The 21,662-nt window shown below is 30.0% G+C and overlaps 1 protein-coding gene across 4 annotated transcripts in view; it reads left to right on the top strand.

Moving 5' to 3' along the window:
- LOC145285868 (sperm-associated antigen 17-like) overlaps nucleotides 1-21,662 on the top strand; it is a 234,465-nt gene that overhangs the window by 20,296 nt on the left and 192,507 nt on the right. For all 4 annotated transcript variants that reach the window (XM_080134316.1, XM_080134314.1, XM_080134315.1 and 1 more), the window contains exons 6-9: nucleotides 2,097-2,275; nucleotides 7,785-7,914; nucleotides 9,366-9,520; nucleotides 16,984-17,121. In XM_080134316.1, the coding sequence (XP_079990442.1) occupies nucleotides 2,097-2,275; nucleotides 7,785-7,914; nucleotides 9,366-9,520; nucleotides 16,984-17,121 (602 nt within the window). The remainder of the gene's footprint in view (nucleotides 1-2,096; nucleotides 2,276-7,784; nucleotides 7,915-9,365; nucleotides 9,521-16,983; nucleotides 17,122-21,662) is intronic.

Below are 21,662 nucleotides of genomic sequence, written 5' to 3'. Positions count from 1 at the left end.
TTAGTAAATTCTTTTTTAATCTTTTAAAGCTAAAAAGAATTGATTAAAAAAAATTAGATTTTTTTTTCAATGAAAATTCAAAACACAACACACTGTTTTGTTTTGTTCTGTTTTTCTGAATCATTTTTTATAAAAATTATAAAGGAACAGATATCAATTTACTTGCAGTTTTTTTTTCATTTTAAAAAGAATTGATGAAAAAAATTTACATAACACACAACTCATTGTTTTATGGGTTTTTTTCTGAATAATTTTTCATATAAATTTTAAAAAGAATTGATTAAAAAAACTTACAATATTCTCTCAACATGACTTTAAAAAAATAAATTCTAAAATAAAATAGTCAATTGGAAACTGTAAACAGACAGCCATGATTTTTTTGTTTTTAAAATTTTTGGAGATATATATATATATATATATATATATATATATATATACGGGTAAAATTGCCCCCAAATCGTTCGTCCGTTTGTTTGCTCTGCACTTTTCTCAATAACCACATGTTGGATTTTTTTGAAATTTTTCACAAACATTAGTCATGGTGAAAGTAAAAATTTTGCCAGAACAGATTTACTGGAGTATTTCTGGCAGTTTCCCTAGGGCCTATTATAGGGGTAAAATTGCCCCAAAATCGTTACTCTGTTTGTTTATTCTCACTTTTCTCAATAACCACATCTTCGATTTTTTTTTTGAAATTATGCAGAAACATTAGTCATGGTGAAAGTAAATTTTTTCTCGGCTTTTTTTTTTTTATAGAATTAAATATTTATTCACTGTACATTCAATCCTCTAAAAAAGGGGCAATAAATTAAAACAAAAAAATGTTTCAATTCTTTTTCACCTCAAAGAAGGCATTTTGTCACTTGGAGATAAAGGGGCTACTATTTGGGATCATGTCTACAGGGAATTATGTGGGGAGTTGAGCAGCAAGAGGTCTGTTTGCATTACATTTAAACTTCTACGCACTAGTACAGTCACAGAAGCAGGAAACAGAAAGGGAATTCCAAAGTCTAGCAGTTCGAGAGAAGAAACTATTAGAGTAGAAGGCTTTCTGGAATTTAGTGATCTTTATGGTGAAGAGGTGGGATTTTGCTGCTTGTCAGGTTAGTTGGGAGTATTAACGCCGCGAGGGGGGGGGCACAAATACTACGCATCTATCAGAGCACATTTTACTAAAAAAAATTATAAAGCTGCACAAAGGGATGCAACATCATGGTTATGAGACAGAGGTTGAAGCTTGGCAGATAGTGTGTGACTTTTTGAATTAGAGACACATTTTTGGAATCTGTTTTAGGGAAAAACTAGTGACAGATGCATCAGCCCAGATATGGCAACAATACTCCGTGCGTGTGCGAATAGTGGCTTTACAAAGATATATGATTCTCTCAGGTGTGAATAATTTTCTCGCACAATAGAGAGGGCCCACCTTCTTTGCAGCAGCCGTGGCAATGTCCTCAATGCATTATTGGTAAATTAATTTGCATATAACCGTATTACTGGGATGAGATTTTTTTTTTTTGTGCTTTTGAATTTTCGCATATAAATTGTTTGGGGATTTTTTAATAAATAAAAATGTTATTCAGAGGACAAGTGAATTTGAAAATGCTAATTTTGTTTGCACGTGGGGAAAGTGTGTGATATGGTATTTAATTCTTTCCAACTGCACGAAGATGTGAAACAAGGATAAAAGGTGTGTGTGGGGGGGGGGACGGGAGAAAAAGCCAGCAATCTCAAAGATGTACCATGACTCTGTAAAAATAGCCATGAACAGACTTCTGCAGAGTGCCTCAGGCGATCAACAATAAACTACTCTTCGCTCAAAGAATAGGTAACGTTTGGGAGAGGGTACATCCCCTACGATTGAACTGAACTATACCTCAACCCGACAGAAGAAAACCTGGTACTAGCCAAGGCAGCTCCTGATCTGTCGGAATTGAATGCTGAGGTGCAAATCAGCTATTATGACACTCGCTTGTGCAATGTCAAATGCGATGACATGCTAAATCCGTTCCTTTCAGTTACTGGTATAATTAGAGGTGCTAAATGTAAGCTTAGTCCAAATTAAATTCATTATGCAATTCTGTTTCTCTTTTCAGCTCCTGACGAAACCGCAATTGCAGAGAACATGCATATAAAAACTGGCACAGAAACCTTTTGGAAGGAGATTTATACACTTCTGAAGAGTCAACCTGTTGGGTCGCCCTTATTTCACACGCATGTGCAAGAGATATGGATCCAGGAACCGATGCCGTATTTAGAGAAAGCCGAGGTTCAGGTAAATAATCTTCTTAAGACGTTAATGATTCGCAAATCAAGTTTCTGGCCGAAAACGTCTAAATGAAGATGAACATTTTTTTTTTTTTTTTTTTTTTTTTACAAAGGAGTCACTATTTATCAAGGCCCAGAGGTCACTCGAGGATAAGGGTTAATAAGTGTACAGTGGTCAATGGGACAGTGACGTAGTAATTGTTAGTAGTGGAAATTTGGTAAATTGGATTACTTAAGGGGAACGGCTAATCAACAACTTGTTTACATTGGACTTGAAGACGACCATGTTGTAATCAGCCGGAAAGCAGGCAAATGGAAGACAGAAATGATTTTATAATTGGGAAGATATTTCCAGGTATAGCGTAACTGGAGATCTTGTGAAGTAGACCGATTTGCCATACTTTATCAAAGGCCTTTGATATGTCAAGAGCAACTGCCCTACAAAGGAAACCACCGCCAAGAGATTTGCTAATCGTATAAGATAAAACCGTAAGCACATCTGCTGTAGATCTAGCAGAACGGAAACCATCATTATATTCAGTCTGTATGTTTAGTGGGAAAAATACTATTTTGAACTTAAGCGTAACAGACAAAAAACACAAAAAAAAAAAGGCTATTTTAAGTTTATCTGTTCTTGGCGCTTTGACTAAGAGAAAAGTGTAGTATCTGTTCTGATGCTACATTTCATCTTGTTTGTCCTCATTCAGTCAAGGAGAAATCTTTCTAGACAGAGAGTACGTCAAAAAGAACATAGAACAAGTAATAACCTGACTTCTTTCTTTTTTTGTAGCAATGCCATTTATTTCCAGGTACTTTCCCGAATAAAACATGAACGTACTCCTTCTTTCTGACCTCTCAAACGTCATTTCGAATATGCTCTTAAATGTGCTCTCGTATATTACCTTTGTCTCTAAAATGATTGTTCTGCTTAACGTGTTCATCTCTCCTCTTCGTAGTGTTTTTCTTTTTACTTACCGTGACGTCATTTCGTACATGGTTTGTTATTTGCATATAGCCGCCATACGCGCTCTGTTACATTTTTATTTTTGTCTCAATGCCCTTTTTTTTTTAGGAGTTGGATTTTTCCCTACATTTAAAAACCGATCTTGTATATAACTCTGCCCTCATATGGAATCTAGTAAATAGAGGTACATCAAAAATTGCTATTTTAAACTTAAGAGTAACAGAAAACAAAAATATTATCATAAACTTAAGGGTGATAGACCCCCTTCCTCCCCCCCTTACCAAAAAAAAAAATTATTTTAAACTTAAGAGTGACAGACCAAAGAAATATTATTTTAGACTTAAATGTGACGGACCACTGAAATTTTTTCGAATTTTTAAACTTATGTATGACGGTCCAAAGAAATGTTATTTTAAACTTAAGGGTGACAGACCAAAGAAATTTTATTTTAAACTTGAGAGTGACAGACCGCCAAAATATTATTTTAAACTTAACGATGACAAACCTAAAGAAATTAGATTTAAAACTTAAAGGTGACAAACAAAAGATATTTTATTTTAGAGTTAAGTGTAACAAATAAATAAAATTTCATTTTAATCTTAAGTGTGACGGATAATAGAAATTTATTTTAAATAAATTAATTTTACTATAAAAGTTAAAGACCCAAGAAATATTGTTTTAAATAAATTTTATTTTAAATAAAGATTGTTTTAAATACATTATATTTTACTATAAAAGTTAAAGACCAGAGAAATTTTGTTTTAAATAAATTTTGTTTTAAATAAATTTTATTTTACTATAAAAGTTAAAAACCAATTAAAAGTTAAAGACCAAATAAATTTTATTTTAAATAAATTTTATTTTAAATAAATTTTATTTAAAAAAAATTTATTTTTAATAAATTTTATTTTAAATAAATTTTATTTTACTATAAAAGTTAAAGACCAAAGCAATTTTGTTTTAAATAAATTTTATTTAAAAAAAATTTTGTTTTAAATAAATTTTATTTTACTATGAAAGTTAAAGAACAAATAAATTTTGTTTTATATATATTTTATTTTACTATAAAAGTTAAAGACCAAATAAAATTTGTTTTACATTTTATCTTACTATAAAGGATAAAGACCAAATAATTTTTTTTTTAAATAAATTTTATTTTACTATAAAAGTTAAAGACCAAATAATTTTTTTTAAAATAAATTTTATTTCACTATAAAAGCCAAAGACGAAAGAAATTTTGTTTTAAATGAATTTTATTTTACTATAAAAATTAAAGACCAGGGAAATTTTGTTTTAAATAAATTTTATTTTAAATATATTTTATTTTAAATAAATTTTATTTTAAATATATTTTATTTTAAATAAATTTTATTTTACTATAAAAGTTAAAGACCAAAGAAAGTTTTTTAAATAAATCCTGTTGTAAATAAATTTTATTTCAAATAAATTTTGTTTGTAATAAATGTTAAAGACCAAAGAAAGTTTGTTTTTAATAAATTTTCTTTTAAATATATTTTATTTTACTATAAAAGTTAGAGACCAAGGAAATTTTGTTTTAAATAAATTTTATTTTAAATAATTTTTTTTTTAATAAATTTTATTTTAAATGAATTTTGTTTTAAATGAATTTTATTTTGCTATAAAAGTTAAAGATCAAAGAAAGTTTTTTTTTCAATAAATTGTATTTTAATAAATTTTATTTTACTATACAAGTTAAAAACCAAAGGAATTCTGTTTTAAATAGATTTTATTTTTCTATAACATTTAAAGCCCAAAGATATTTTGTTTTAAATAAATTTTATTTTAAATAAATTTTGTTTTAAATGAATTTTATTTTACTATAAAAGTTAAAGATCAAATAATTTTTGTTTTAAATAAATTTTATTTTACTATAAAAGTTAAAGACCAAAGCAAGTTTGTTTTAATTAAATTCTGTTTTAAATAAATTTTGTTTTAAATAAATTTTATTTTAAATAATTTTTGTTTTAAATAAATTTTATTTTACTATAAAAGTTAAAGACTGAAGAAATTTTGTTTTAAATAAATTTTATCTTACTATAAAAGTTAAAGACTGAAGAAATTTTGTTTTAAATATATTTTATTTTAAATATATTTTGTTTTAAATAAATTTTATTTTACTATAAAAATTAAAGACCGAAGAAAGTTTTTTAAATAAATCTTGTTGTAAATTAATTTTATTTCACATAAATTTTGTAATAAATTTATTTTACTAAAAAAGTTAAAGACCAAAGAAAGTTTTTTTTTAAATAAATTTTATTTTACTATAAAAGTAAAAGATCAAAGAAATTTTGTTTGAAATAAATGTTATTTTAAATAAAGATTGTTTTAAATACATTATATTTTACTATAAAAGTTAAAGTCAAGAGAAATTTTGTTTTAAATAAATTTTGTTTTAAATAATTTTTATTTTACTATAAAAGTTAAAAACCAATTAAAAGTTAAAGACCAAATAAATTTTAGACCAAAGAAATTTTATTTAAAAAAATTTATTTTCAATAAAGTTTTTTTTTCAATAAATTGTATTTTAAATAAATTTTATTTTACTATAAAAGTTAAAAACCAAAGGAATTCTGTTTTAAATAGATTTCATTTTTCTATAACATTTAAAGCCCAAAGATATTTTGTTTTAAATAAATTTTATTTTAAATAAATTTAGTTTTAAATAAATTTTATTTTACTATAAAAGTTAAAGACCAAAATATTTTTGAAAATAAATTTTATTTCACTATAAAAGTCAAAGGCGAAAGAAATTTTGTTTTAAATGAATTTTATTTTACTATAAAAGTTAAAAACCAAGGAAATTTTGTTTTAAATGAATTTTATTTTAAATATATTTTATTTTAAATAAATTTTATTTTACTATAAAAGTTAAAGACCAAAGAAAGTTTTTTTTAAATAAATCCTGTTGTAAATATATTTTATTTCAAATAAATTTTGTTTGTAATAAGTGTTAAAGACCAAAGAAAGTTTGTTTTTAATAAATTTTGTCTTAAATATATTTTATTTTACTATAAAAGTTAGAGACCAAAGAAATTTTGTTTTAAATGAATTTTATTTTACTATAAAAGTTAAAGACCAAAGAAAGTTTTTTTTTCAATAAATTGTATTTTAAATAAATTTTATTTTACTATAAAAGTTAAAAACCAAAGGAATTCTGTTTTAAACAGATTTTATTTTTCTATTACATTTAAAGCCCAAAGATATTTTGTTTTAAATAAATTTTATTTTAAATAAATTTTGTTTTAAATGAATTTTATTTTACTATAAAAGTTAACGACCAAAGCAAGTTTGTTTTAATTAAATTTTGTTTTAAATAAATTTTGTTTTAAATAATTTTTTTTTAAAATAAATTTTATTTTACTATAAAAGTTAAAGACCAAATAAATTTGTTTTTAAATAAATTTTATTTTACTATAAAAGTTAAAGACCAAGAAATTTTGTTTTAAATAAATTTTATTTTACTATAAAAGTTGAAGACCAAAGAAATTTTGTTTTAAATAAATTTTATTTTACTATAAAAGTTAAAGATCAAATAAATTTTGTTTTAAATATATTTTATTTTAAATATATTTTGTTTTAAATAAATTTTATTTTACTATAAAAATTAAAGACCAAAGAAAGTTTTTTAAATAAATCTTGTTGTAAATTAATTTTATTTCAAATAAATTTTGTTAGTAATAAATTTTATTTTACTAAAAAAGTTAAAGACCAAAGAAAGTTTTTTTTTAAATAAATTTTATTTTACTAAAAAAGTTAAAGACCAAAGAAAGTTTTTAACTTAAAGGTCACAGATTAAAGAAATTTTATTTTAGACTTAAGTATGACAGACCAAAGAAATTTTATTTAAAATTTATTCATCAACGTAGTTTTCGTCCAGAATAATACACTGGCTCCAACGTTTCTATAACTATTCGATGCCTTTTTTGTAGAACGATTTGTCTTTGGCCCCAAAATACACCCCAGTTTCCAGAGCAAAAGTCAGCATGATCAAATAAATAGTTTTTTTGATTTATCAACGTTTCCATGGAATAACTTCAGGATTACTTCATATGTCGAAGTTAGGGACAAATAAGACTTTGGCTCATTCTTACATTGTAATTTAATTAAATTCTGTTTTAAATAAATTTTGTTTTAAATAAATTTTATTTTAAATAATTTTTGTTTTAAATAAATTTTATCGTACTATAAAAGTTAAATACTGAAGAAATTTTGTTTTAAATAAATTTTATCTTACTATAAAAGTTAAAGACTGAAGAAATTTTGTTTTAAATATATTTTATTTTAAATATATTTTGTTTTAAATAAATTTTATTTTACTATAAAAATTAAAGACCAAAGAAAGTTTTTTTAAATAAATCTTGTTGTAAATTAATTTTATTTCACATAAATTTTGTTTGTAATAAATGTATTTTACTAACAAAGTTAAAGACCAAAGAAAGTTTTTTTAAATAAATTTTATTTTACTAAAAAAGTTAAAGGTGTAGGTATACAATCTCATAACAGACTTATGTTCTTATTTTTTTTTTTGCAGGCTCTTTATGGTGCAGGTCTCTTTGATAACATTGCCCATGTGTTGTACGAATTGGTTGACAGCAAGCGTCAGTATAAGAATTATATAAAAAACATGAAGATTATTAATGTTCCGGATATTGCTAAAATTGGTAAGTTATGCAATGTTGGTAAGATCCTTAAAAGATTTTAATGATTGACCATCTATCATTCTTACATATGAAATAACGTTTTGTTTTTGTCTGTTCCCATTTGATCACCGAATTTAAGCAACATTGAGCCTGGTCATTACTAAAATGGGTGACCATTTAATAATACCAGGTGCTGCATGTGCTCTGAAGCCTACAGAGAAATGGAAACTGCTAGGCTATTCTTGCCCAAGACACACTGTATGAAATAATGCAGCTCCTTCCCCCCTCCTACCCCCGACCCTAGAGAGTTAAGGGACTTAGATGGATGATATTTAAAAAAAAAATCCTATCTGTATTTCCTTGTCGTCGGGGTGGGCATGTAAAATCAAATTAGTTGTGTTTTTGTTTGGAAATGTCAGCGCATATCAGTTTTGCCCAGGTTAACAGATGTTTACATTAACTCGAGGGCAAAGACTGTCTAAAGGTCAAAGACAGTAAACTCAATGAACCCACCCATTAAGGCTTGCGAAAGAGCAATATCTCAGTCTCTTTGTTTTTAATACGTATGTATCTATCTCTCTTTCTTTCACGCTTTCTTTCTCACTCTCTTCTTTATCTTTATCTCCCTCTTTCTTTCTCTCTTTCCCTCTCGTTTTGACGAGGAAAAAATTGTAATTGAATTGGAAGTTGCGCGTCGGATTACAAAATGTTAAACACTTTGTTTGAACTGGCCTTGTCGAGAACGGGTCTTGAGTTAAAATGATCCTTTTATAAAATAAATACGAAATCTGTGGAAATTAAAATATCATATTTAAGCGTATTTTATGACCGGGCCACGTCGGGCGGTCTACTAGCTATTAAAATAACAAAAAAACAAACTATTTTTATAAAAAAGAAAAAGAAAATGCGTTGTTCACTTATTTCATACAGCAGCCAACGATATATCAACCCCTTGATCTAAAAAGGATGTGCCTGTCGTTATATCATGTTAAACAAATTAATGACTTAAACATGGAATTAGCTGAGAACATTTTAAAAATTAATTTAATTGATTTTAATATTTAATCCTGATACATATTTTATCATGTTAAACGCCTGAAGGTTGAAGCTGCAATTCTCAGTGTATGTGACTAAAAAATACAATTACAAATTACTTAGGACCTCTATCCAGTCATGGCTGATGGAACAAGAGCATTCTGCCCTCATGAAATTAATAAAGGGTTGCGTTCGAAATTCCGTCCAAATTCTCAAGTTTGACAAGATACATCTAATGAAGGTCGGGAGTTACATCAACCGAATCGTTGGGAAAATCACACTGAAAATGGGGACAGTAATCTGATATATAAATATATATAATATAAATTATTTTTTTTTATTAACATTATTCTTGATTATTTTTATTTTATATTTAAGAAAAAGTTGGATTTTTTTGTTTATTTTCCATCATATTTGGTATTTATTTTAAATTTCAGAGACTTCTCATCATCAAACTGGTCCTGTCGCTCCAGAAATATCAACTGCAGAAACTCACATTTATGTGGATATGCGCTACTATAATGACCTCATGGATACGATACCACTTGAAAGTGTCACCATTCCTCTGGTTGTCCACTGCCTGATTGAACAAGTTTGTGGAATTATACAATGTTTTTAAAAAATTAATGACCTAAATATAGAACTAACTGAGAACATTTTTAAAATTAATTTAAATTGATTTTAATATTTAATCCTGATACATATTTTATTATCCACTACCTGATTAACCAAGTTTGTCAAATTATACCATTTTTAAAACAAATTAGTGACATAAACATGAAACTAACTGAGAGCATTTAAAAAAAAATAATTTAATTAATTTAAATATTTTATCCTGGTACATATTTTATTGTCCACTACCTGATTGACCAAGTTTGTCAAATTATACCATTTTTAAAACAAATTAGTGACATAAACATGAAACTAACTGAGAGCATTTAAAAAAAAATAATTTAATTAATTTAAATATTTTATCCTGGTACATATTTTATTGTCCACTACCTGATTGACCAAGTTTGTCAAATTATACAATTTTTAAAACAAATTAGTGACATAAACATGGAACTAACTGAGAACATTTTTAAAATTAATTTAATTAATTTTAATATTTTATCCTGATACATATTTTATTATCCACTATCTGATTTAACAAGTTTGTGAAATTATACAATTTTTAAAACAAATTAATGACTTAAGCATGAAATTAACTGGAAACATAGTTTAAATTAATTTAATTGATTTTAATAGTTAGTCCTGAGTACCATTTTATCTTTATGAGTCATAAATGTGATTTTTCATTTCATTTTGATCCAAATATTTTTCATTGATTTCAAAAGAGTGCCCACCTTTTTTCTACTACATTAAGCATTTGTATTTCCTAAAGTAATGTTTATTTTATGATCTATTTATAGTCTATCATAAATTTTGGAGAGAAAAAAAGAACACTAAATTTGTAATAAAAGGAAATCCACTGTCTGAATCATTAGATAATAATTTAAGATTTAGCGGTTAAACAGAAAAAAAAAAAAAACAACAACAGTCCAATTTCCTGAAGATGAATACTCCTCGGCCTAACGTTCATAGGGAACATGAGTTGGAACAGTTACATTAAGAGCATTGCCAAAGATCCTGCAAAGAAGGTAGGCTCTCTCTACCATGCTAGAAAACTACTAACACCTGAAAGTATCTTGTACCTCTATAAGGCCACCATTCGCCCATGTATGGAGTATTGTTCTCACATTTGGGCTGGTGCATCTGCTACTAGTCTCTTTCTCCTAGACAGGGTTCAAAAGAGAGTCGCTAACCTAATAGGTTCTGAACTGTCATCTAAGCTTCAGCCTCTGTCCCATCGACGAAACGTTGCATCCCTCTGCCTGTTCTACAAATATTTTAATGGCGAATGCTCTGACGAACTGCAAGCACCTTGTACCCCTCAACGTAAATACCCCCAACAAACCCGACTAGCAGCTAAATCCCACCCCTACACAGTAGAGATCCCTAGATGTAAGAGCGCTTTCTACTCAAGTAGTTTCTTCCCCAGAACTGATACACTTTGAAACTCCCTTCCGGGTCCCTGCTTCCCCAACTGTACTGAAATGCGGAAGTTCAAGTGTTATGTGAACAGACATCTTGCTTCCCAACTCCCTACATAGTACTCCTGCAACTTATGTCCCTAATAGTAGCCCCCTATATCAAAGTGGCACTGTTATTGTTTGCGGTGAAAATGTAATAAAAAAAAAATTTATTATTCGAAAATTGGAGAAAAAATTTTTATTTTTAATAAATGGCAATATTTATTAGAAACGATTTCACACATTAGTCTTTTTAACCGTTAATCACTAAATTTGTTATTTTCCCTTTAAAGTGTAAAAACAATTTTTCTCCCCGATATTTATAAAATTTATATTGGAGTGATACTCCAACAGATTCTGACGATGGATTATTCCTGATGTCACTTTCGGTAACCAGTTTTCTACTATCGAGTAGTCTAAACCTGTGGATTGTAACTTTACTTTCTCCTTCCAGTTGAACGGAGTCTCACTCAACCAATATGCGTTTCTGTATTTTCTGTTAATATATATTTAATTTCATCGTTTCCAAGCATTCTCATTTTTCTTTCAACATTTAAATCACAGCAGGTTAGTATACGTGTCATGAACTCTACTAGAGAGGAACCTTCCCGGACCAACAAGTTCACAGATGATGTCATTGTGGTTTCTATAACTTTGTTTCTTTTACAGACTTGGGTTGTTGGCCCTATTCTAACCCCTAACCCTAACCCTAACCCTAACCCCTAACCTGGAGGATCAGTGAGTTTTAGTCTGATCTCTACCCTTCAACCTGTCTGGCTCAGGTGATCCTACCAGGAGACGAATCTCCCGCCAACATAGCTATCCAGGTCCTAGAGACACGCAAGCCCCCGAACAACGGCAAGGTTGCACTCGCTAGGGGGAAATGTCGACGTAATTAAAGGAATAAATTATAAGATGGTCATCATCATTAAATTTGGAATATAGTCTTTTGTCATTTGCTAGGTATATATATATATATATATATATATATATATATATATATATATATATATATATATATATATATATATATATGTATATTATATATATACATATATTATATATATATATATATATTATATATATATATATATATATATATATTATATATATACATATATTATATATATATATATATATTATATATATATATATATAAGAAATAAAAATTACAATAAGTTTACCCAGGTAATCAAAATGATAAACTTAAAATATATTATAAATATTAAAGAGTTAATATTTACAAGTAAAGTAATTTCAACCAGATGTAAAAGCTCAATAAAACCGAAAAGGAAATAGAGCTTATAATATGAACAAATGATTAATAAAAAATGTTAAAAGACATCTTGAAAAAGAGTTAAAAACATATTTAATTTTAAAAAGGAAGCACAAGATAAGTGGATAGTCCTTAATCTGTGGAGTTTCGAAGAAATACTCTCCTTCTCTTCAGAGGGCAGGAATTAGCAAAATGCGGGATCGGATTTTGCATGTAAAAGTATTTAATGAAACCACAAGTAAGTCACAGATCTTACTTGGTTAAAAAAAAGGGTGAGGTAAGGGGAATAGGAGGTAAAAGAAAAAATGATAAAAAGATTTCATATGAATGGATAGTCCGGTGAAGGGTAAAAAATCCAAGAATGGTAAAATCCAAAAACGGTCAAATTAAAAACTTCCAATCCAACAGGTAAGTTCCAAATGGTCCAAAATGATCCAAAAGGCAGAATTCCTCAAGTGCGTTTTCTGTGCACATTTGAACTTTTCTTTTAATGATTTTGAACTCATTCCACTTGTGATTTTTTCCAAGGAATTCTGCCTTTTGGATCATTTTCATTTGTACCCAATATTTAGTAGTAAATTCAAAAGTTAAAGCAAAAATATATGACTTGGGTGCCTTCAGTGAGAATCGAAACCAAATTTGGTTTTTCGCCAGTAAAAATAGCTGCTAAGGGGTAAAAATGGAAAAAATTAGAACTTGGCAGCTGATTAAAAGTGTTATTTGTATGCATGCACAAATATACATTTATGTTATTAAGAACATTATTTTTTAAAGTTTTTATATGTTTATGAATAAGGTTGGAGAGCTAAATGTTTTGGTTTCGATTCTAGCTGATGCCACCCAAGTCATCTATATATATATATTTTTTTTTTATTTTTGAAATCATTACTATATGTTAGGTACAACATAATAATCAATAGAGAATTGACACTATAATAATAAATACAAACTCTGCATAAATTAAAATATCATATTTAAGTATTTAAGTGTATTTTATGACTGGGCAACGACCTGCTAATACACACACACACACACACGCACACATGCACACACACATAATATAAAGCTGAATATATAGTTGAACGTCTATGTGTGTGTGTGTGTGTGTGTGTGTGTGTGTGTGTGTGTGTGTCTGGTCACGAATAGGCTCCTATATGGTTGATTATTATCGAAAACTGATTACATATAATGATAGAAGATGTATCGAGACACAGAAATGGGTATGTTTGATCCTGCAGAACGGTGGTTCATTAAAATTGTGGGGTTTGCATTCGCACCTGGTGTACAAGTAAAAAATTTTAAAATGGAAAAAAAAACGTTTACAAGGGTTTTTGATATAGATGTACATAATAATACTTTGCTAAGTATGTTTTAACTTAAATAGGGATGGTATAATAAAATTATTGGGTCTGCGTTCGCACCTGGCCTCCATAGAATGGAAATGGCACAAACTTTAATAAAGACTTTTCATATCTATCTGCGTAAGTATACTTTGATAATTATGTTTCAGTTTGAAGAAATATGGTATAATAAAATTATGGGGTGTTCGTTTGCGCCTGATCTCCATAGAATGGAAATATGTCACAAAGTTTAACAAGGTTTTTTAATATAGATCCACAGAATATTGTGATAAGTGTTTCAGTGTGAACAGGTATGGTATAATAAATTATGAGGTTTATGTATTTTATTTTTACTTTCATCATATTTTGTTTTGGTTTTGATACCCCCAAATTCGAACCTATCTCTTTATAACCCTTCCTTTTCATAACCTATCATACTTTCCTAAATCAGAGTCCATTTTCTGTAGGCTGTTTTTTGAACCCAGTCAACAACGGGTACTTTTGCTAGTATATATGATTAAATCACTCTGACAGACGTTAAAAAACATTTAAAAATAAATGTTTAAATTTCAACAGTATTTCTCATGGTTAACCGTCGCCGAATGGATTAGGTCCTTGCTAATGGAGCCAGAAATGGCTTCTGTTGCCGAGTTTTAATCTATCGATCGGTTTTATCATGACACCCTACACTGATGATTCCTGCACGGATGAAACACTAGTGTTTGTAGGTATTTAATAATTATTATAGTAAATAATAATAATTATAATAATATATATATATATATATCCCTTGAATAAAAGTTCTTTAATGTATAGCAAAATTGTTATCTATGTTTGTATGCATTACGAAAAGTAAATCCCCATTTATTTCACTTTTTCAGTTCACTTTTGGTCAGAGATATCAAGATTGAGTTTGCAATTTATTCTCAACCCTTCACTTAAACTATGTATATACATACTTTCAATCCATTCCGTGTATGTCTTTTTTTTTTTAAATTTAAGTTTCTGAAGGAGTTAACTCAATATTTAATCAATTAATTATAGAACTAAGTTTATGTTCACGAAAAGCATATTTTATGTACATTATCCACATACACATGCTGTCATGCAGCAATAAACAACATGCATATATATATATATATATATATATATATATATATATATATATATATATATATATCATTCAACCACGGTAGTGGTTGAATATATGCTTAAGTCCGAAATTGAATGAATCGAGACACATTCAAACCCCCACCACTAATTCCGTTCGCAACCAAATTTCAAACAGGTTATAGAGTTGGATAGAACACCTCATTAGCTACATTTTGAAAAAAGAATTTCGAAAATTGGTTCAGTAGAAAAAAAGTTACAACAAAATATGTGGGTTCACAAACAGGAGAGTAAGTACATAAGTGACTAACGCTTTTTTTTTTTTATTTTGCATAACTTTTTTTGTATATAAATATTTTTTTACTGCGATTTTGCCAATATGACATCTTAGCGTAACGGTTAAAGTACCGGGGGTTGGTGGAAAGATTTTAGGTTCAATCCCGTGTATCGTTTTTTTTATAGTTAAAAAACCAAACTTTTTTTTAATAACTAATTTTTTTTAACTCTCCTTATGATTTTATAGCAAAAAATGGTGAATTTATCGATTAAAAATATTAGTGAATTCTATGATATACTCAAATTTTTCGTTATCACATTTAATGAAAAATGTAGTCCCATTTTGGCAATGCGTCTGACCAATGATGCTTTTGAACCCGCGACCAGCACTGCGATGTCATCAGCATCAGCCTGGGCATAAATATTCCTATTTTTTAAACTCCTTTAAAAGAGGATTCAGCATACAGTTCCATAGTAAAGGTGATAAAATCCCACTTTGGGGGTTTCATTTAACTACTTCCCTTTTAACAGTTGCCCTCAGTAGTTCTACTTGAACTGTTCTGTGCCTCACCATATACTCAATCCATCAGATGAGTACTGGTGGCACATTGAGTTCTCGTAGCGACTTGAACATACTACTGAAGGGTATGTTGTCAAAAGCTCCAACGATATCTAAAAAGACACCGAGTGCCATCTTCTTTTTTGTTAGTTTACGCTCTATACAAATCACGAATTCATGAACTGCAGTCTCGGTAGAGACCCTGGCTTGGAACTACTGTGATTGAATGATAAATATTGCATAAATGTGTGTTTGAGAGCTAATTTTTTTTTGACAATCATTAATAAATATTATAAATTTATATATTAATACAATAGCAATGCCTGGAAAAATCATGGATTATATGGAAAAATGCGCGCATGAAAAGTAATATTCTTAAGATTTTATTAAACCTGGAAAAGTAAAGGACAAGAAATTCAACCTGGAAAAGTAAAGAACAAGATATTCTAGTAAAGTAAAAAATAAGAATTTTTTAGACTTAAAATATTGCAGCTAAAAATAAAATTTGAATATTGATAAGTATTTTATTTATTATTTGCATATGTTGTTGTTTATTGTTGAGTTAGAAAGAATTAAATGATCCTAATTATGATATAATAAAATTATTAATTTTTATGTAAATTATAAAATTATTAATTCCATCTACTAACTAACTAACTAATGAATTAATTTCATTCAAACAATTTTCACTACATTAATATATGCAAATAATAGGGGGGAAATAAGTTCAATCCAGCGACTGACACCCTTTCTAACTCAACAATAAACAACAACATATGCAAATAATAAATAAAATATTTATCGATATTCAAATTTTATTTTTAGCTGCAATATTTTAAGTCTAAAAAATTCTTATTTTTTACTTTACTAGAATATCTTGTTCTTTACTTTTCCAGGTTGAATTTCTTGTCCTTTACTTTTCCAGATTTAATAAGATCTTAAGAATATTACTTTTCATGTGCGCATTTTTCCATATAATTATAGATCATCAAATTGTAATAAATAATGTTGTGAGTTACTTCTTTTGCTGGGAATTATCTCCCTTGAATAAGAGCTCTTTAATATGTAGCTCACTGATAAATATGTGAAAATGATATATTTGTTTGAAGTAGCTGAGTGTTCTTGGCTTATTAAAGTAATAATTTAATAAATCGCTTTATTGAATGGGGTCTTGTGGTCAGAGCTGGTGATATCCTTAAGCATGAAGCTTTTGGCGTATCTTTCGTCGCTTTTCCCAAGCTGCTGTACCATTTATGGCTTAACCAGCGAATCATATTCTTGGTAAGAGGAAAGACCCTGATGTACTCATATTCATTGCAGCACTAAGTATAAATAGTTATTTATGTTTATATGTATTTTTATAAACTGATTAAGGCTTAACATGTTATGTTATACGTTAAACTGATGTTTTTTTTTTTTTAGATTGTGGCTACTGAAGAGCATATTGAACCACCCAGTGAAAAAACCCTTCCACCGACAGCTGATGGTCTCCATCAAGAAGTTGCTAAACATTTAGCGGAGACGATTCAACAACTTAGTCTTGATCAAGAATGTCTATCGGTAAGTAATAATTAGGCCTATGACAAGAGAATATTCTTATCATTGTTTTGACTCTCGAGTATATATCTGACACAGTTAATCAATCGAGAACCACATCACTCTATCCAAAAACATATAAGATATTAACTGATATGTACTTGAGAGTCAATATAATAAGAATATTGTCTTATCATAGACCTAGTTATTGATTAATATATTTAGGAGTCAAAGGTATTTGAGGTAGTTTTGGCACATCCAAATTAATGTAAATGATAGGATTTCATGGAAGAGGTTAATTTGTACTGCTATGGCTAACATGCAACTGTGCTACTTACGGAAGGTCTAACCTCTCCAGAACCAAGACTCAGAACAAAATGAGAAAATGATTGACCAGCACGCACGCACACACGCACGCACACACGCACACACACACACACACACACACACACACACACACACACACACACACACACACACACACACACACACACACACACACATAAAGGCGTTTGAAAGAAGTGTATATAAGAGTAGTTAACTGGGAGTGGCTAAGAGAACAAACATTGGAAGTAGTCAGTTTCTATTGATTAGATGTGTGGGAGGGGCACTGACAGAGACAAAACTGGCCATAGGAGTTCTGGTCATAAGTTAATATATTTAGGAGTCAAGGTTATTTGAGGTAGTTTGCAGCTAAGGGATCCCGAGAGATTAAGCAGATTGTAAGATTAACTGACACTGACAAGTAACGACAATAATAGCCGTGACAGAAAAATTATCTCAGTTACATCTTAGCTGATATATGGGAACTTAACTAAGACATGGACGCTATTGTTTGGAAGTCATTTTCTACGACAGTGTCACACACACACAAACCCAGAGAACTTTGTGACGCAAACAACTACAATGTTGTCGTTTCTTGTGAATCACATTTACATGGAAAAGTTTATTTTTAGAATCTTAGTGAATTTCAATAACAAAGGAATATTAATTTATTTATTGCGGACTATTATCCTAATTTTTATTACTTGTTGTTTCACAATGTTTTGGCCAACTATTCCTCTGGCCTTCGTCAAGTGGCAACTGCGACGGCTAGGAACTTTGAATCTCCTAACTGCATTCTCAGCAATTACTGTCTCACCACGTTTTTGGCCAAGTAAGCCTCGGCTTTGGGTAGGATTGAAACCGCTATCTTCAGACAATCATCATCTGGAACCGTAGAGATTCAATGTCTCTATCAACTGCACCACGGGCCCCAAAGGTGCAGTTGATAGAGACGTTGAATCTCTACAGTTCCAGATAATGATTGTGTGAAGATAGCGGTTTCAATCCTACCCAAAGCCAGACAGAGGCTTATTTGGTCAAAAACGTGGTGAGACGACAACAACTACGGATGGCAGTGATTGCTGAGAATGCAGTTAGGAGACTCGAAGTTCCTATGCGTCGCAGTTACTACCTAAGGCCAGGGGAATAGTTGGCCGAAACGTCGTGAAACAACCACCAATAAAGATGAGAATAATAGTCTGCAATAAAATAAATTAATATAAATAATACTCATCTCAATAATGAATTCCAATTAAAATAATATATAAACAAAGAAATAGATTTGGTATTATTTGAACTATTGTTCTCATCTTGAGTGTTATTTCAATATTTCACTTTTTTAGGTGTATGAGGTGCCTTCAATAAGTGTCCAGACTTTTTTCGTATAGCTGCTCTTCTTGATAGTACACACATGAAACTCTAGTCCCCTTCGACGTAATCGCCTCCTGTTGCAATGCAAATCTGGAAGGCCCCTTGGAAGTCCTCTTGTGTGAGCATGTCATGGACTCTCGTCACAGCTTCTTTCATCTCCTCAATTGTCTCATAAAGAGAGCCTCTAAAGTTTTCCTTGAGCTAAGGGAATAACCAAAAGTCACAGGGAGCAAGGTGTGGACAATAGGGAGGGTGAGGAACTGTCTTGATGCCCATCTTGGTCTTTCTGATCTATGAGTATTCTTCGGACAAACTTCACGTAAATCTTCCACATCTTCAGTTCCTCGTGAATAATTGTATGTACAGTTCTCACATTGACATCAAACTCTGCACTCAATGTCTTTATCCATTAAATTCTTATTTGGCCAATCAACTTTGATATTCTGACTTCCTTATGCCTCCCACACCTCTCATCATCCCGTACAGACTCCCTGCCTTCCTTTATGCTCGATTCATGCAAGATGTTCCAAAAGCAATCTGAAGCATTCCACACGTTTCTGTGGTATTTTTTTCCAAGTTTAGAACAGAATTTTATTGCATGTCATTCTTCCAGATTGTATGTTTGAAATTCACCAATCTTTAGTAGGATGTATTCCAATTTCTGCTGTAGCTGTTTATTTCAACCTAAAATCATAAAAATTGGTCAGTTCTCTCATAAAATGTATAGCAATAACATACTGAATTTTCAAGAGTCTACGACACTTTTAAATACCTGTACGAAAAAGTCTGCTCATCGCATATTGCTAAATTCATGAGTTTTTCTGTTTAACTCAGAAATCTGCAAAGAATTTCGAACGGAACCCTCTATTTAATTCATGGGAGTAGCATTCTCTGTTATATATTAGCATTGCCGGGTATCGCCAAGTGACCAAGGCGATTCTTCTTCTTCTTCTTCTTCTTCTTCTTCTTGCTGAAACATTCAGAAAAAATGTTTCGATAACAAAGAGAAATGTCAGAAAATAAAACAATTAGTTTGAGATGTTTGGAATTTGGGAAAATGGAATTTCAGCTAAATATGTATCAGGAATTTTAACTTGGTAAAATAGAATTTAAATCAACACATGTTAGTGGCCTGAGTGATAACGTCAGGGAATCAAACAAAGGAAGAGATTGATTTATATAAATGTAGAGAGAGATAGAGTGAGTTGGAGAGAGAGAGAGAGAGAGAGAGAGAGAGAGAGAGAGAGAGAGATATTCAGTTAGTCAGAGAAGAGACCAGTCAAGACCTGTTCAAGTCTGAGAGTTGGAGTCAACAGTCATGAAAGTATTCGCCTGGAAGACAGTGGGATGTAATCACCAAAAAGAAACGGCGTTCACTCCAAGAAGTCGCAACCATGAATAAATGTTAAATATCTAAAATCTAATTTAGTTGTCTTGAGTTTTTGGAGGAGAAAATGCTTTACAGGGGAATGTCTAGAATGAATGTCAATGTGGTGAAACTACAAAAAAGGTATGTTCTTCCTTTGTCTGGTGCCAAGCAGACAAAGCTGTTTATTCGTCCTATAAGGAACTGTTTATAAGCTGTTATATAACTTGTGGGAACTGTATCTACATAGGTAATGTATATGTGTAAACAGTTACACACACACACACACACACACACACACACACACACACACACACACATACAATTTGCAATTGTATTTTTAGTGTTACTCGCCCTGAGGATTGAACTTTCAACCTCCAAATAACGTCATTTACTAATGAATTTTACTTACTACTTTATCTGTTATGCCATTGGAAAATTTTAGTATAAATTCTGGAAGCATTAAATCTATACTTGTTTTTAGATGTACAATCTTAATGCTTATCAGTATAAATAATTACTTATTACTGCATATATATATATATATATATATATATATATATATATATATTCTTTCAAGATGCCACATTAATAGGGATAGATACACAAGTATTTATTCATTTTGGAAAGTTTTTTTTTTTTGGTTATAACCTTGTGTACAATTGTTTCAGCCCCCTGTGTTGGCATATAAGAATATAATCTGTTAAGTTTTGAGACATTGTGTTAAACAAAGATGTCGGCCTAGTTCAGATCAGTAACCAAGATGGCGGCCAAGAATCAAATGCGGTCCGTGGCGTGGTTAACGGCGAACTGATTGAATCCAAAATTCGACAATTTTTATAATAATTTTGAAACGTTTTCATTGGTTGTTTAGCACAGCCGGTGGTTATAAAAACGATTGGCGAATTTATTCGTCTCATACCAAAACTTTCTAAAATGAATAAATGCTTGTGTATCTATCCCTATTAATGTGGCATCTTGAAAGAATATATATATATATATATATATATATATATATATATATATATATATATATATATATATGCAGTAATAAGTAATTATTTATACTGATAAGCATTAAGATTGTACATCTAAAAACAAGTATAGATTTAATGCTTCCAGAATTTATACTCAAATTTTCCAATGGCATACCTACAATTCTTATATGCCAACACAGGGGGCTGAAACAATTGTACACAAGGTTATACCCCCATTATAAACCTTTTATGATGGGATGTGTCTCCTAGCGGCTTCGGCTGCAGGGACACAGGGTAGTACAAGTCAAGTATTCGTCACTTGACACTCAGCCCAACAGGTGATTGGCCGGGAACCGGCCAGCACCTGTTGGACTAAGGTACACCGCCTGGGTAATACCTAGGAGGTCCACCCTCCCAGGCCTTGCCACCGGGCTTTCCAGTGGGGCAAGTTTATTGCTTGCTGCCTGAGGCGCCCCGACCGGGGAATGCCGACGGGGTTACTCAGGCAATTTTTAAAATTGCAGGAG

This window comes from Euprymna scolopes, chromosome 10, assembly GCF_053919585.1.
Source record: "Euprymna scolopes isolate OS-2025 chromosome 10, ASM5391958v1, whole genome shotgun sequence".
NCBI classification, from domain to species: domain Eukaryota; kingdom Metazoa; phylum Mollusca; class Cephalopoda; order Sepiida; family Sepiolidae; genus Euprymna; species Euprymna scolopes.
Note: the sequence above shows the minus strand (reverse complement) of the source record. Positions and strands in the feature narration are given on the sequence as shown.